At 38.7% G+C, this 15,619-nt stretch overlaps 1 protein-coding gene across 6 annotated transcripts in view; it reads right to left on the reverse strand.

Annotated features, from left to right (window-relative positions):
- Positions 1 to 15,619, reverse strand: part of TBC1D15 (TBC1 domain family member 15) — a 94,623-nt gene that overhangs the window by 20,246 nt on the left and 58,758 nt on the right. For all 6 annotated transcript variants that reach the window (XM_067564013.1, XM_067564012.1, XM_067564015.1 and 3 more), the window contains 4 exons: positions 15,274 to 15,390; positions 5,380 to 5,480; positions 3,709 to 3,808; positions 3,147 to 3,244 (listed from right to left, as the gene is read on the reverse strand). In XM_067564013.1, the coding sequence (XP_067420114.1) occupies positions 3,147 to 3,244; positions 3,709 to 3,808; positions 5,380 to 5,480; positions 15,274 to 15,390 (416 nt within the window). The remainder of the gene's footprint in view (positions 1 to 3,146; positions 3,245 to 3,708; positions 3,809 to 5,379; positions 5,481 to 15,273; positions 15,391 to 15,619) is intronic.

Consider the following 15,619-nt stretch of genomic DNA (forward strand, 5'->3'; position numbering starts at 1 on the left):
ACATAACAGTGGAATGGCCAACTCTGCTAAATCACTTCTGTCTGAAAATATTGTATTTATTGTAGAGAAATAACCTCTACTTTCATTGTACTTGAAAAGTTTGACTCAGGAAATAGGAATGTTTTCCTGTTTATGTTGTACATTTGACAGCATTCTATTTGTATCAGTGGAGCTTCATGGATATAAAACTGGAGTGATGCAGTGGTGAATCAGACCCTAGCTTTCTAAAAGAAAGACACTAATCTTCAGAGGGAGGAAATGTTAGTATAAATGCCACAACTTAATCAGATTTTAAACAGGTTTCTGAACATTTTAAAAAGCAAACTAAGCATGTGATTTTTATCTCCACTTCTCTTGGCAACGCAACTGAAAAACAATGCTTGTCACACATTTTTTAAGATGCACTGGGAGGACTCAACACATTATTTTAGTAGGATTCCATCAATATCTTAGATGTCTTTATTCATCAGTTGAAAAGGTAGAGGACAGTGGTTCTCAACCAGGGGTATGTGTACCCCTCCCCTGTGTACACTAAGGTCTTCCAGGAGGTACATCAACTCCTCTAGATATTTGCCTAATTTTACAACAGGCTATATAAAAAGCATTAGCAGAGTCAGTACAAACTAAAATTTCATAAAAATAAAATGAGAAAGTAAGCAATTTTTCAGTAATAGTGTGCTGTGACACTTGTATTTTTATTCAGGCTGTCAATTGCAGTTAACTCAAGTGATCAATTCAAAACAAATTAACTTGATAAAAAAACTAATCACGTTAATTGCAATTTTAGTCACACTGTTAAACAATAATAGAATACCAATTTAAATTTGTTATAAATATTTTAGATTTTTCTACAAAGATATTTAAATTAAAACACAGAATATAAAGTATACCGTGCTCACTTTATATTAGTTTTGACAACAAATATTTGCACTGTAAAAAGATAAGCAAAATAGTATTTTTCAACTCACCTCATACAATTACTATATCTCTTTAATGTGAAAGTGCAATTTATAAATGTAGAATTTTTTTGTTACATAACTGCACTCAAAAACAAAACAATGTAAAACTTTAGAGTCTACAAGTGCACTCAGTCCTACTTCTTGTTCAGCCCATCAAGTTAGTTTACATTTATGGGAGATAATGCTGCCCATTTCTTATTTACAATGTCACCTGAAAGTAAGAACAGGCATTTGCATGGCACTGTTGTAGCAAATGTTGCAAAGTATTTACGTGCCAGATATGATAAATGCTTTGGTCACCATTCAAAAAGACATGCTTCCATGCTGATGACACTCATTAAAAAAATAATGCGTTAATTAAATTTATGACTGAACTCCTTGGGGGAGAATCGTGTTTCCTGTTTCCATGGTTTTACCCACAGTCTGCCACATATTTTGTTTTATGGCAGTCTCAGCATACCTTGTTCAATTTAAGAGCACTTTAACTGCAGATTTGACAAAAATGCAAAGAAGGTACCAATATGAGATTTCTAAAGATAGCTGCAGCATCTGACCAAGGTTTAAGAATCTGAAGTGCCTTCCAAAATCTGAGGGACGAGGTGTGGAACATGCTGTCTGAACTCTCAAAAGAGCAACACTTCAGTGCAGAAACAATAAAACTGGAACCACCAAAAAAGAAAATCAACCTTCTGTTGGTGGCATCTGACTCAGATGATGAAAATGAATGAGTGTCAGTCCACACTGTTTTGGATTGTTATCAAGCAGAACCCATCATCAAAATGAAAGCACATCTTCTGAAATGGTGGTCAAAACATGAAGGGTCATATGAATGATTACTGTATCTGGCACGTAAATACCTTGCAACGCCTGCTACAACAGTGCCATGTGAACACCTGTTCTCACTGTCAGGTGACTTTGTAAATAAGACGTGGGCAGTATTATCTCCCGTAAATGCAAACAAACTTGTTTGTCTTTGCGATTGGCTGAACAAGAAGTAGGACTGAGTGGACCTGTAGGCTCTAAAGTTTTACATTGTTTTGTGTTTGAGTGCAGTTATGTAACAAAATACATTCTACATTTGTAGGTTGCACTTTCACAATAAAGAGATTTCACTACAATACTTGTAGGAGGTGAATTGAAAAACACTATTTCTTTTGTTTCAAATATGTTATAAAAATATAAAGTGAGCATTTTATACTTTGTATTCTGTGTTGTAATTGAAATTAACATCTTTGAAAATGTAGAAAACATCCAAAATATTTAAATAAATGGTATTCTATTATTGTTTAACAGTGTGTTTAAAATTGCGATTATGCACAACTTTTTTTTAAATCTTGCTATTAATCATGATTAATTTTTTAAAATTGTTTGATAGCCCTAATTTCTATGTCTGATTTTGTAAGCAAGTAGTTCTTAAGTGAGGTGAAACTTGGGGTATGCAAGACAAATTAGACTCCTGAAAGGGGTACAGTAGTTTGGAAAGGTTGAGAACCACTGGTGTAGAATAGCAAAAAACAATCACGACAAAAAATTAAATTGCATATATATACACTTAACATTTAGCTACATTATGCAGTCCAATTACCCAGACTGATTAGATCTCTCAACAGCATTTTATAATCCCATCCACTTGGACTAACTTAGTTTTGCATTGAAAGCAAGTTTCCTTGTCTCACTGTTCACTTCATCCTACAGATCATTTATAAAAATATGGAACACCTTTATCCTTAGTACCAATCCTGGGAATATCCCATTATAGACTTCACTCCTCTGAGAAGCAGCCATTTATTTTGACTGTTTCTTATGGCCTAACCAGTTTTTCAACCCTGACAGAACATTACCTCTTAGTCTGTGGTTATTTAATTTTCTTAAGGGTCTTTTCTGAAGCATCTTGTCAAACACTTTTTGAAAAGTCAAGTAAATTATATCTACCTGATCTACCACTATTACACTAACTTTAAAAGTCTTCTTATGGGTTAGAGAGGCCCAATTTATCTACAGAAGCTGTACTACAGTTTGTCCCCATCATGTTAGATTTACCCAGTTGTTTTACCACTCTGCCCTTGATTAGGCTTTCAATCATCTTCCATAATCATCGTGTCTTTTCTGAAGAAGGGCACCGCATTTAGCCACTTTCCAAAGACAACTGTAATTAAGTTTAGATTAAATATCTATCTATGTTCTTACCTCCCATAATCGAAGAATATTTTGAAAGCTAAATTCTCTTTTAAATCGGATCAGAAGCCATCGGAAGCAAAAATAAAGGTATCCCGAGTCTTGAGATTCTAGGGAAAGAGCGTCACATTTCTTATGAATATCAAACAGAAAGAAAATATTTAACTTATAGGACCATTACCCTGCCACCATTTTGTAAAATGAAGTGTCCAATAAAATCAGTGGAAAGTTCTGCTTAAATATTAAAGGCATGATATGGCTCCATTATTTTTTGCTATGCATGAACCCAATTTAAAAAAATCTTTAAAAAATTTTTAATTTGAACATTTATTGTTCATTTAGGACAACAGCATACACAGTGATAAATTAAGGACACTGCACTCTAGGGCACAGAAAAATACAAGAGTAAGTTTCTTTACTTTCAAAGAGATTGTACTCAGGCCAAGTTATTAGACTGAAGCACTCCTGCATTAATATTGTAACAGCTTCATCTTGGAAAAGTGTTTAATGGCTCTTTAGAATGTCCATGCACATATCTCTAGAAGTAACAAATTATTTGAGTTATTACACATACCTAAGTAACTGCAAAACCCACTGTCTAGCAAGCGAAGCAAAGTACTCAGTTGAATTAGCTGTGTCTTCATACCCTGCATTTGTTCCTCAAAATTCTCGTGCTTGATGGGAAACAAATATTAGTACTCTGTCAGGTATTGGCACTGAAATAGTTCACTAGGTCAAATATTTTTATAAATCATAAAACTATGATAAGTTTAAATGCAAGTTAAAATCATTGTCCTGGTGACAGAAGGTCTGATCCTCTAACTGTTCCACATACTATATGTTTAAAAGGACCAAGCCAAAATCTGGTAAATTTTTTGCCTTCAATAATTAGAAGCTTAAAGTAAAAAATCACAAACTGAGTCTCTCTGGCTCATGGATATTTGTACTTAATATTTCTGCAGCAACTTGGATATAAGATTTAGAGTGAATAAAATCATCTGCCTCCAAATTGGCGCTAGAGTGCTGGAGGCAGGAACAGACAGACTAGGGAGAATTATTAAAATATCGTCAGAGGACACGAGGTTATTTCATGCAAAACCACTCTATTTGTGTTTCACAACATCCCCTATACAAAAGTATTCTTGGAAATGAGCACTTGTTTAAATGAATAAAATTGTATTGTTTGGAAAAAAAATATTACCTCTACAAGAGCTGGGGCATGTATAAAATTCATTTTTGCAGTGTATCAAACAGGTGGCAGTACATCATATACATAATAATATGGACCAAATTTATGGACCAAACCCTCAGTTCCATCATTACTGTGCCCAATCCAGCAGAGCAGAATAAAGGTGATTTTATCTTGGTGCCACAGTCAGGGGCTATTTTAACCACCAGCACAACTTAATTCAGGGCTGCTTTAAGTTGCCACCACCTCACAAAAGTGCTATGTTCTGGCATACAGGGATCACAGCTGCAATGCAGCCAGACTTTCTTCACTCAGACCAGGGAACGGAAGTCTTTAGAGAAAACTATGTTTGTTCTGTGTTACCTGAAAATGCCTCTTACACTAGGGGAATTTCCCTGTAGATGGTAACAGAAACTTTCTGGTAGTTTTGTCTTCCCAGAACATCAAAAGCTGCCAGAGGCTCAGTCAAGGACCAAACATGTTTAGTTTACATATAAACACACAGAAAAAAATAAGGGAGAACACAGGAGACTCAAAAAACCCCTATCTTCCCAATTTTTGTCTGTTGATAAAGTACATAAAAAATTATAAATATATAGTGCATGTCTGGGTAACACAATATGGTTCCTGTTGGTGTAACAGGAGTTGGAAGCTGAAGGTTTGTGGTGATGGTGGTGTACTTTTATCAGTGTATACATATTGTAAACCTCTAGCGATTGACTGGCAATGATTGGCATTTTTGATTGGCCTTTTATCTTTAAAAAAGAGAAGACAAACAAGTGCCACCTACTTTACATGGGCATAGTCCATCTATGGAACAAAAATATTAATATGCCTCTGAGCTATTTTGCAGTCACACATACATCAATATTAAACTGATTCTTTCTGCTCTGCAAATATTAAACAATTCTTTCTATTAAAGACAACAGAGGAAATAGTGCAAAACTTTCCAGGTTAGTCAGGAAGACATAGGAGATAAAATGACAAAGTTTAAATCTAAATTCAGATAATGAAAGCTGCACAAACACTATGAAATAAAGTTGTTTTTTTTTTTACCAACTGATCCATGTATGATACAAAACACCAAAAGGCATCCACTTCATTTTCCATAACATACAAGACAGGAGAAAGCAAGTCACTCATTCCCTGAACATACCCTTAAAAAAAGAAATAAGATTAAATTTAATTAGACTTAACTTGTGATTTACACAATTATAAATTATTTAAGATAACTGATATTCCTTCCTTATCTCCCAAGATGCCAAGCTCCAAATTTGTTACCGAACATCAATTGTTTGTACAATTATTCAATGGTACAGCAGACTAGTAGGTATGTTCCAAATAAGCATAACCAAATAGTTTGAAAATTCCACTGCCTCTCTAGGACTTAAAAAAAAATACTTGCATTTGACCATTAAAAGTTTACATTCTGCAAATATGGACAGAAACTGTAAACATATATACCATCCTTGATTCCCCAAAACTTTAGAAAATGTACATCATATTTCTATTTAATTTAAACTTTATTAATCTTCACAATCTATGTAATTATACACTTTAAGAGATTTTTGAAATGCTGTAATACTCTGAAAAGTGATCCTATAGAAGTGGTTTTGAAAGAATCTATGTTCACTATCTCTCTGTTACACCAGAGCAAAACTGTTTAGAAAAAACATTCTGTAATTACCAGCCCTGCAAGCTCATCCTGAGATCTGAAAGTCGCCTGTTTTTTCTTCTTTAGTATCATCTCTAGTAAAAGTCCTGTGAGCTGAATTATGCCCTAAGTTTCATGTGTGCAACCACGTCTTCCAGTAATACTATCAATCAGTGGTTCTCAAACTTATTTGATCGCAGCCCCCTTCTTTGTGTCTGTAATAGTTTATGCCCCATCCCCCCTCTCCAGCCACACAAGAGAAGGTTACTCACCCTGTGCAGTAACTGAGGTGCTTCGAGATGGGTGTCTGTGCATGTGCTCCACTTCAGGTGATGGTGCATCTTTTGTGCCTTTGATCGGAGAATTTCAGCAGCAGTGTCTGTCCAGGTCACATGTCTCCATCTGTCCCCATCTCTCAGCGTCATCAGTTCCTCATCCAGCATGCGCGACCCAACCCCCCTCAGTTCCTTGTTTACTACAGAGTCTGGAAATTGAACTCCAAAGTAGAGGGGAGGAGGGTGGATAGTGGAGTCTCCACAGGGACACCCATCTCAAGAAACCTCAGTTACTGCACACAATGGGTAATCGTCTCTTCTTCCAGGAGTGTCCCTGGGGGTGTTCTACTTCAGGTGACTGTAGAGCAGTGCCCATGTTGGATGGAAGGGGCTTCAGAGCTGTTTGTGTAAGTAATGATAACACTCTTAGACCTCGCAATGCATTCGATCTTGAGCTCTGATAAATGTATGTGCAGCTTTGTAAATGTATGTGCAGAGGCCCAAGTGGCTGCTCTACATATGTCCAGGATCAGAATGTTGTTCAGAAAAGCTACTGAAGTTGAAAGGCATCTGGCAGAGCGAGTTCTGATCCCCGATGGAGGTTGTAAGATTCTTCTGTTGATACCATAGATGGAGGCATTCAGAAATCCAATTAGATACTCTCTGTGTAGAGATAGTGGAACCTTTAGAACGTTCCACAGTGGAAATGTATAACCTCAGAGATTTTCTGAAAGGCTTAGTTCTATCTAGGTAGAACACGAGGGCACATTTGACATCTAAAGTATGTAATACTGAGTCCTGTATACTCCCATGTGGTTGGGGGAAGAACAAGGGGATGATTTATGTGTAAGGAAGAGGATACACATTAAGTAAAAATTTTGGATAGGTTCTTAGGGTGACCCTAGTTCTTGATAGTGATGGTGTAAGATGGGTATGCCAAGAGGGCTCCTAACTTACTCACATGACAAGTTGATGTGATATCACTAAGAATGCTACCTACATTGATAGGTGAGTCATAAAACATGTTGCTAAGGGTTCGAATAGGGGTCCGATGAGACAGCATAAAACAAGGTTCAAATCTCCAGGTGGAGTGAGTGCATGTACTTCGGGGTAAATGTTCCTGATGCCCATAAGGAAATGTTTGGTGATTGGACAGGCAAATATTGATGTCCCGTTGATCTTGTGATGGAAGGCAGGAATAGCTGAGAGATGTACTTTAACTGAACTAATGAAGAGCCCAGATTTTTTTAGTCCCAACTCCAATATGAAGGCTAGGGGTGTGGGAACGGCACTAATTTGTTTGTTCTGGCATAAATCTAGAACTCTTCCATTTCTGAAGGTAAGTATTGCAGGTAGTTAACCTTCTATTAGTCAGTAATATGTCTTTAACCTGTTCCGAACAGGCTCGTTCATCATGGTGGAACCATGTGGGAACCAAAGTCCATGTGGGCCATGTTGGGGCTATCAATATGATGTTGGCCTTCTCGATACATATTTTGTGTATCACCTTGAACAACAGAAGATGGGGGGAGGGGGAACACATTTAACAGAGGTTCTTCCCATTTAAAGAGGAAGGCATCCCCCAGGGATTGAGCCCCAAATCTGCTCTTGAACAGAACTGTGGGCATTTGTAGTTCTGGGATATCACAAAGAGGTCGATGGATGGATGGGTGGACCAACTGTTGGAATATGTTCTCTAGGACCGTGTTGTTTAGTTCCCATTTGTGATCCTGAAAATATTCTCTGCTCAGCGTGTCCACTATAGTATTTTCACAGCCTGGAAAGTCTGAGGCTGGAATATTGATATTGTGCCGGATACACCAGTTCCATAGTTTCATGGCATTAGTGCATAGGGAATGCGATCGTGCTCCTCCCTGTTGATTTATATAAAATATAGGCAAAGTTGTCAGTCACTACTTGTATAGTCTTGTTCCTTATCAACTGCAGGAAGTAGAAGCATGCATTGTGAACTGCATGGAGTTCTAAGAGATTTATATGTAGCAATGTCCTGGGGGGGGAGACCACCTGCCCTGCATTCTGTGCTGCTGCAAATGGGCTCCCCAGCGTATCAAGGAGGCATCAGTTGTTAGTATAATTGAGGATGGTTTCTGAATGAAAGCAACTCCCATGCACGTTGGGTTACATCCACTAATGTAGAGAGTTTTAACTTTGATCGGCATTGTAAGGCATCCGTTTAGGCTATGTTTTTGTGGTATGTAGACTGTTCTTAGCCAGCCCTGTAGCAATACATATGAAGATGTGCATGTTGTACCATGAATGTGGTTGCCACCATATGGCTTAACAATTGGAGGCCGATTCGTGCCGATGTGTGTGGACTGTTCAGTACTAAAGAGATGAAGTTGGTCATAGTAATGAATCTGTTCATTGGTAATGACGCTTTGGCTTCCAGGCACCTAGAGATGGGCCCCAATTAAGTCCAAATTCTGTACAGGGTTTAGAGTTGATTTTTGAATATTTATCTGTAAACCCAGTCTCAGGAAGAGGGCAAGTGTCCGGTGAGTAACATCGAAGGAATCTTGTCCAAGTGGGAGCTTTTAGTAGACAATCGTCCAGAGAGTGGAATATTATTACCCCTTGTTTGCGAAGGTGCGCCACCACTACTGCGAGGATTTTAGAGAACGCTTGTGGTGCTGTCGAGAGACCAAAAGGCAAGATTTTATATCCATAATGATCTGCTCCCAGTGTAAATCCGAGAAGCCTCCTGTGAGCAGGATGTATAGTTATGTGGAAATAGGCATCTTGGAGGTTGAGGCCTGAGAACCAGTCCCTTATTCCAGTGCTGGCATTATTGTTGCTAGTGTGACCACCCCTGAACTGCTGGACCCGTACAAATTTGGTGAGCTTTCTAAGATCTAGAATAGGCCTCCACACTCCGTTCTTTTTCTGGGTTAATAAGTAGTGGGAGTAAAAGCCCTTCCCTCTGTGTTGTGGTGGTATCTGTTCCACAGCACCCAGATGTAAAAGGTGGTTTACTTCTTGCTGTAGAAGGTGCTCATCAGAAGGGTCCCTGAAGAAGGACAGGGAGGGAGGGTGGATAGGAGGTACGAAGGTAAATGGAGATTGAGTAGTTTGCGTGGATTATTTCTAGAGCCCATTTGTCCATGGTGATGGAAGTCCATGCCGAATAGAAAGGAGTCAAATGGTGTCCAAAATGGGGGATGATCGGTGGTGTCTGCTCTGATGGATAGGGGAGTTTGCTTAGACCCTCAACTAAACCCTCAAAACTGTTGTCTTGCAGATGATGGCTGAGACTCCGATGACTTAAACAGAGGTGGCTGACACCTCTGGGGTCTCTCTCTCATAGTGTCACTGTTGTTGAGTGTATGGGGAGTATCTTGTGCGCTGGTAAGGATGGTATTTGTTCTGTTTTCTTTTGGTTGCAGGTATGTATATTCTCAGTGTATGGAGAGTTGCTCGAGAGTCCTTCAGGGTATGGAGGACTTCATCCGTCTTCAGGGCGAAGAGTTTTTGGCCATCGAAAGGGAGGTCCTCCACAGTGGACTGTATTTCTCTGGGAAAGCCAGACATTCAGTGACATCCAGTGAAGCCAGGACATTCAGCACATAATAGCGGTGGCCGTGGAGTGCACCATTGTGTCTGACATATCTAGGGATGCCTGTAAGGCAGTTCTGGCTACAAGTTGACCTTCAGCTAAAATAGATATGAATTGGTTCCTTTTTATTCTGGGATGTCATTAATAAAGTCCGCAAGATTAGAATAATTGACACGTTTGTATTTCACCATTAGTACTGCATAGTTGGCAAATCTAAATTTCAGAGTTCTTGATAAGCAGGCCTTGCGGCCAAAAACGTCCAGTCATTTCCACTCCTTGTCATATGGTGTGGACCTATATTGATGCTGTCTACTGCGCTGATTGATCACATTGATGACCAATGAATTCAGTGCAGGATGGGAGCATAAAAAGTCCATCCATTTTGAACGGACATAACACTTTTTGTCAGCCCTCTTGCAGGTAGGTGGAATTGTTGCCAGGGTCTGCCATATGTTTTTGGCTGGTTCCTTGAGCGTGTCGTTTATTGAGATCACTATTTCTGAAGCCAAGGAAGTTTGCAGAATGTCCAGCAATTTATGTTGGGACACTGGGACCTCCTCCAGAGAAATCTCTAGGCAGCATGCCACTCTTTAGAAGAGTTCCTGAAATTGTTTGAAGTCGTCTGCAGCTGTGGGTGGTGGAGGCATTGTGACCTCCTCAGGGGAAAAGGAGGAATTGTTCACAGGTGGCGTAGTGTCCTGTTCCAGGGCCACCTCCCATTCCTTGAAGTTCTCCTTAGGGAGCTCTGGTGGTGCAGTCAGATAAGGTGGTGGTTGAGATCTAATTCCTTTTCTGTAGGGACTTTGGGGCCACCGGAATTGCCTCCTGTATGCAGCCCAGGGGTCCCAATAAGGCCACTGTGTAGGGAAAGGCATAGGCAGAGGTATCCATGGGTGACCATACCATGGCTGGATGTTAGGGCCGTGATGAAGTCTTGGTCGTACAGATCCTAGGGTTGCCATCAGTTGGACGGGAGAGGAATGGTGTGGTGAGAAAACACCCTTTTCCTCATTATCTTCCTCCTTGCTGGAAAATGGAGGGGCCAGTTTGTCTGGTACCATGCATATCGGGGACATGTTGGTGCCGAAGAGTTGGGCGTTGATGATACCATTACGTCTTTATACTTTAGAAAATGGCATGGTGCCAATTGTTTCGGCACCTAAGCAGTCAGTGCCGACTGTGCTACTGCAGTTGCTGCCGTCGGTGCCAACATATGGGTCGAAGCAGATGGTCGTGCCAGAGTCCGTGGGGAGAGTCTAGGTGCCGCGTCTTTAGGTGGTTGCGTCGGTCTGTAATAGAGGAGATTGACTTTTGTTTGCCTCTCGACTCTGAGCCTGCCCGCTTGGGATTGGCAGAAGTCATGGTGTGGATGGTGCTGGAGAATCCCGGTGCCACGCACATACTCAGCCATGGTGCAGGCAGTACTGAGGATAGAGAATGAGCTGGAGACCATTTCTTTTTTGGTGGCTCTTTGGGAGGAGAAGTTGCTGCTCTTTTCCTCGTAGCCCTTTTGAAGGAATAAGTCTTCCTCTGTGAAGAGGGTGAAGTCTCTGGAGATCATTGTCCTGGCCACTGCTGGCCGGGATTGGATGCCAAATCTCAGAGATCTCTCTATATGGATAAGTTTGAGATACAGGTCTCTGTCCTTCCTGGCACGAGACTTTAAATTGCTGCAGTGAGTACACTTTTGTGGGATATGTGATTCATCTAAGCAGTGGATGCATTAAGAGTGATCGTCTGATACTAGGATTGCCTCCTGGCATGAAAGACAACATTTGAAGCCAGGAGAGCCGAGCATGGCTAGAACAACGGTGGTTCATCCTGAGGATGAACATTAACTATTCCCAGGGGTAGGAAAATATGATTTTTTTTTTAACGATAAAGTAAATGGGGAATAAAAGGTAAGTAATTTAACTAGTATGCTAAAAGTACTCTAAAAAGACTATTTTAAATACTAAATAAGCTAACAGTTTTAACACTGCTGGGAGTTCCATCTCAGGCTGAGGACGGTTAAGAAAGAACTGGGGAGCAGTGGGGGGTGGGAAGGAGAGGGTCATGCACGCTGGATAAGGCACCGACAGTACTGCGAGATGGAAACAGAGCATGTGTGACCTGGACAGGCATTGTTGCTGAAATTCTCCTATCAAAGGCGCAAGGATGCATCATCACCTGAAGTGGAGCATCCACAAGGACTCTCCTCAAAGTAGTAGTACATATACTGATTAAAAAAAAGCATTCAACTCATTAAATATCAATGCCTTACTGTTGATTCAAACAGAGTGGCAGTTGCCGGCTGGGCACCTAGCTCTGAAGGCAGTGTCACTGCCAACAACAGTGCAGAAGTAAGGGTGGCATAGTATGGTACTGCCTACATACTTAAATGGCTTCTCAGCCCTCCTCTTCCTCCACCCCCCAATACATTCTGTGCCCCTCCAGGGGAGCCTGTCCCCCAATTTGAGAACCTCTGCTCTCAAGGATTGCTGTGTAGTGGCAAGCCTCATGTCTTCATGTCAAAAAGTTTGCTCAGGTGTAACTGATTTCCTATTATAGAGCCACTTAATAAAAATTGTATTGCTGTACAAGAAAAAAATTGGATCCAGCTGTATCTATTAGCAGCACTAGCTCTGCAGAACTAATGAGAATGAAAAAAATTAAAACTTTCTTTTTGTAATCATTAAATCAAAGTAGATATGGAGATTGACACAAACAAGGAGCAGATCTTAAGTAAAAATATGTGACGTTTACAGCTACTTTTCAGAACAGAACCACATTTCCTTCTAAAAAAGTGAGTTTTTAAAAAATAATCTTACACCATCAAAAATGTAACAATTTTTCTATTTTCTTCCCACTCCCCAACTGGATACTTTCCTTCATGCATTTAACATCTTTAGTGACTTCCTGATTTTATCAACTTTACATCTATAAATATTTTTATAGAATTAAGACCCAACATCTTTTCCCTCAAGTTGGAAAGGCATGAAAGCTATCACATCAGATGAAGTGAATTACAAAAACTAACACACAGCCTTACTTTCCTGGCACTGTGCATACTTTTATGAACTAATCAAATTTTAAAAAAGTCACTGTCTGGAGAACAAGCTTTATAATCTGTATTTTTTTCAAAACTTTACTGAAATACATCTGAAAACGCATTACAGAACACGTAGGGTTTTTTGACTCATTTTACAGTTAAACTTTTGCATATTAAGAACCTGATCCTACAATGTGCTGAGCATTTAAAAAATATTTCTCAATATTATCTATCTGAGCACACAGATTGGTTCCTCTTACAAAAATTAATGTTTACACTCATCTTCATACATGCAAAATGTACAGTACAAATGTCTATCTGAAAATATGGCAAGGAAGATTTACATAGGGCATGGAGCCTTACAATTACAGTTGAAGTCTACCAAATCCTGATAGTTTGTGCACTGAGATCACAAGTCTGTTCCATATAAGCAACCTGACAACAAGACATTGTACTCATGGACAATCATAACTCACTCTGATAGTGTTGAATGGCAGAAAGGCAATTATCAAAAGATTTAAACCTTCCTGAAAAGTACAAAAAACCTGCACGACTCCTTACTCATGCAAAATGCCTACTGACTTAAATATCAAATCTATAGTCCCAAAATGCACCACCTAGAGTTTACATTGTGAAGATAAATATATGCATGTGAATGAAAAAAAAGGTCCTTTTATATCATTTCACTAACAGCCAAACAGAAAGCTCCAACTGTATGAAAATTCTGAAACTATTTCATTATTATATGTATAAAATGGTTTTCCAACATCCTTGACTGTAATTAGTTTCTTGACAGATAGATTAATAGTACTACTGAACATCTTGAAACTTCTTTTCAAATAGATTATTTTTGTTTATGATTGAGATGAAGTAAATACAATGAGCATTTTAATAACTCACCTTATGAAAATTACAAGAATTTTAAAGATCATTGTAAAACTCCTCCTTCTGCTTGACGCTTTTTATATCTACTCACTGCCTTATTCACATTGCTACGCACAACATCCTCTCTATTCTTCCCCCCTTTGCTACTGACCTCCTTCTACATAGGATCCCCCAAAATAAGGGAGACCAGGTTTCGCACGGGTTATCCATCAGTGGTTGGTTTAATTTTATATTGAGAAATATGATCAGGTAATGCTTTGCTGTTTGTATTTCTCAACAACAAAATTAAACTGATTAGTTGGCTCAGCTATAAAGAGAGGGCTGGAGCCTATAAGATAGGGAGCAGCTGTGAGTAGAATCACTGAGTGATATTTATACGACCATAAAATATTATTTTCAATCTTGCATTTTGGGGTGCTGCCTTGGGCTCTCTTCTCTCCTTCAACAATCTTGTCAATCTTTGGGGTGTGACAAAAAAAGTTTAAAAAATGCGACTTTTCAATGCACTGAAGTTTCACAATGTACCGCCAACGGAGACTGAGAAATAAGCCCAAAAACTGAAATTTGTAATCTTTGGATTGATAGTTATACATGACAGATATTTTCATTGCTCTTCCCATGTTTGTAAACTAGAAACTCCCACTAGATGATTCTTGTATGCTACAGCAATATTAATAACAATTTTAAAGAACTCAATGATTTTTAAAAGATTTTTTTTAAATGTCTGCGTCTATAATTTCAGTAAGACACCTGACACTGACTGCTGCACAGGTTTTGTCCCACATCTTTCCAAAGCCCTAAAAAGCCGTAAATTAGTTTTGTCTTTTCCCCCTCCTTAAAAGTTTGAGATCAGTGTTGCTATTTTCAAACTGTCCTCACTTTTTGAGGAAAAGACATGATTAGGAAAAGCACTTCCGCAGAATGTCTGGGACCTTTCCTTTGCAACAGATACATAAAGTTAAGTGGCAACCTGGTGACAGACAATTATGTTAACATATCCAAAAGCCAACTAATTTTTTTTTAAAGTTAGCATTCTGAACACCGACTGTTTGCAAAGATGGAGTTTTAATTACAGCAGTGGCAGACTGTTTAGGGATTAAAATTATAACAATAGCATCAGGCTTTTAAGAATGGACACACCAGTCACACTCTGAATAACTGACCCCAGCTGACTTTGAAAAAGTGATCATGCTACAACTCAAAGACGACCATGGCGGGAATATAGTGGAAGGCAAGTCTGTATTCAATTCATATTTCTTACTCAGTTTGTTAAAGGTGTATGCCCATCATAAGCATTAGATAGAAAATGGAGGAAGCCAAGATAAAAAACTGAAGAAAAATTATCTATACTAATAAAAAACAAATCTTGGCATTCACAAAAAGCATCATATATATGACAGGATCTAACCTATTAGTAAGTTTTAATAATATGAGCAAAATAGCAACTAACTAGTTGCAAAATAGCAACTAATAGCAACTGATCACAAACAATTAACTTTATCTTTTAAATATTCAGAAGAGTCCTACTTACCTAAATCAAAGTCATACATACAATAGGTCATCAAAATGTCATGAAGTAAAATCAATCCTGGATTATTTTGGCCTTCATAAAACTTGTTTGTTCTGTCTGTTCTGTTTACATCTTTTTCTGAGAAATAACCCACAGATGTAAAACATTTACAAAACAGTTTTTACTAAGCCTATATCTAACAAATGCAGAATGCTCTTTAAATTACTGATTTCTCAAAACCCTACTGCAGAGCTTTGAAGGGTTTAATAAGCCAACTATATTCACTGAATGTCATTTTAAAATGCACTAACGGAGCTTTTCAGAGTAAGTACTTAAAAGAAAATTCTTTCTGTCTGGAATAAAATGA

Source organism: Emydura macquarii, unplaced genomic scaffold (genome assembly GCF_026122565.2).
Source record: "Emydura macquarii macquarii isolate MOO-44397 ecotype Brisbane River unplaced genomic scaffold, CSIRO-AGI_Emac_v2 contig_2636, whole genome shotgun sequence".
Lineage (NCBI taxonomy): Eukaryota > Metazoa > Chordata > Testudines > Chelidae > Emydura > Emydura macquarii.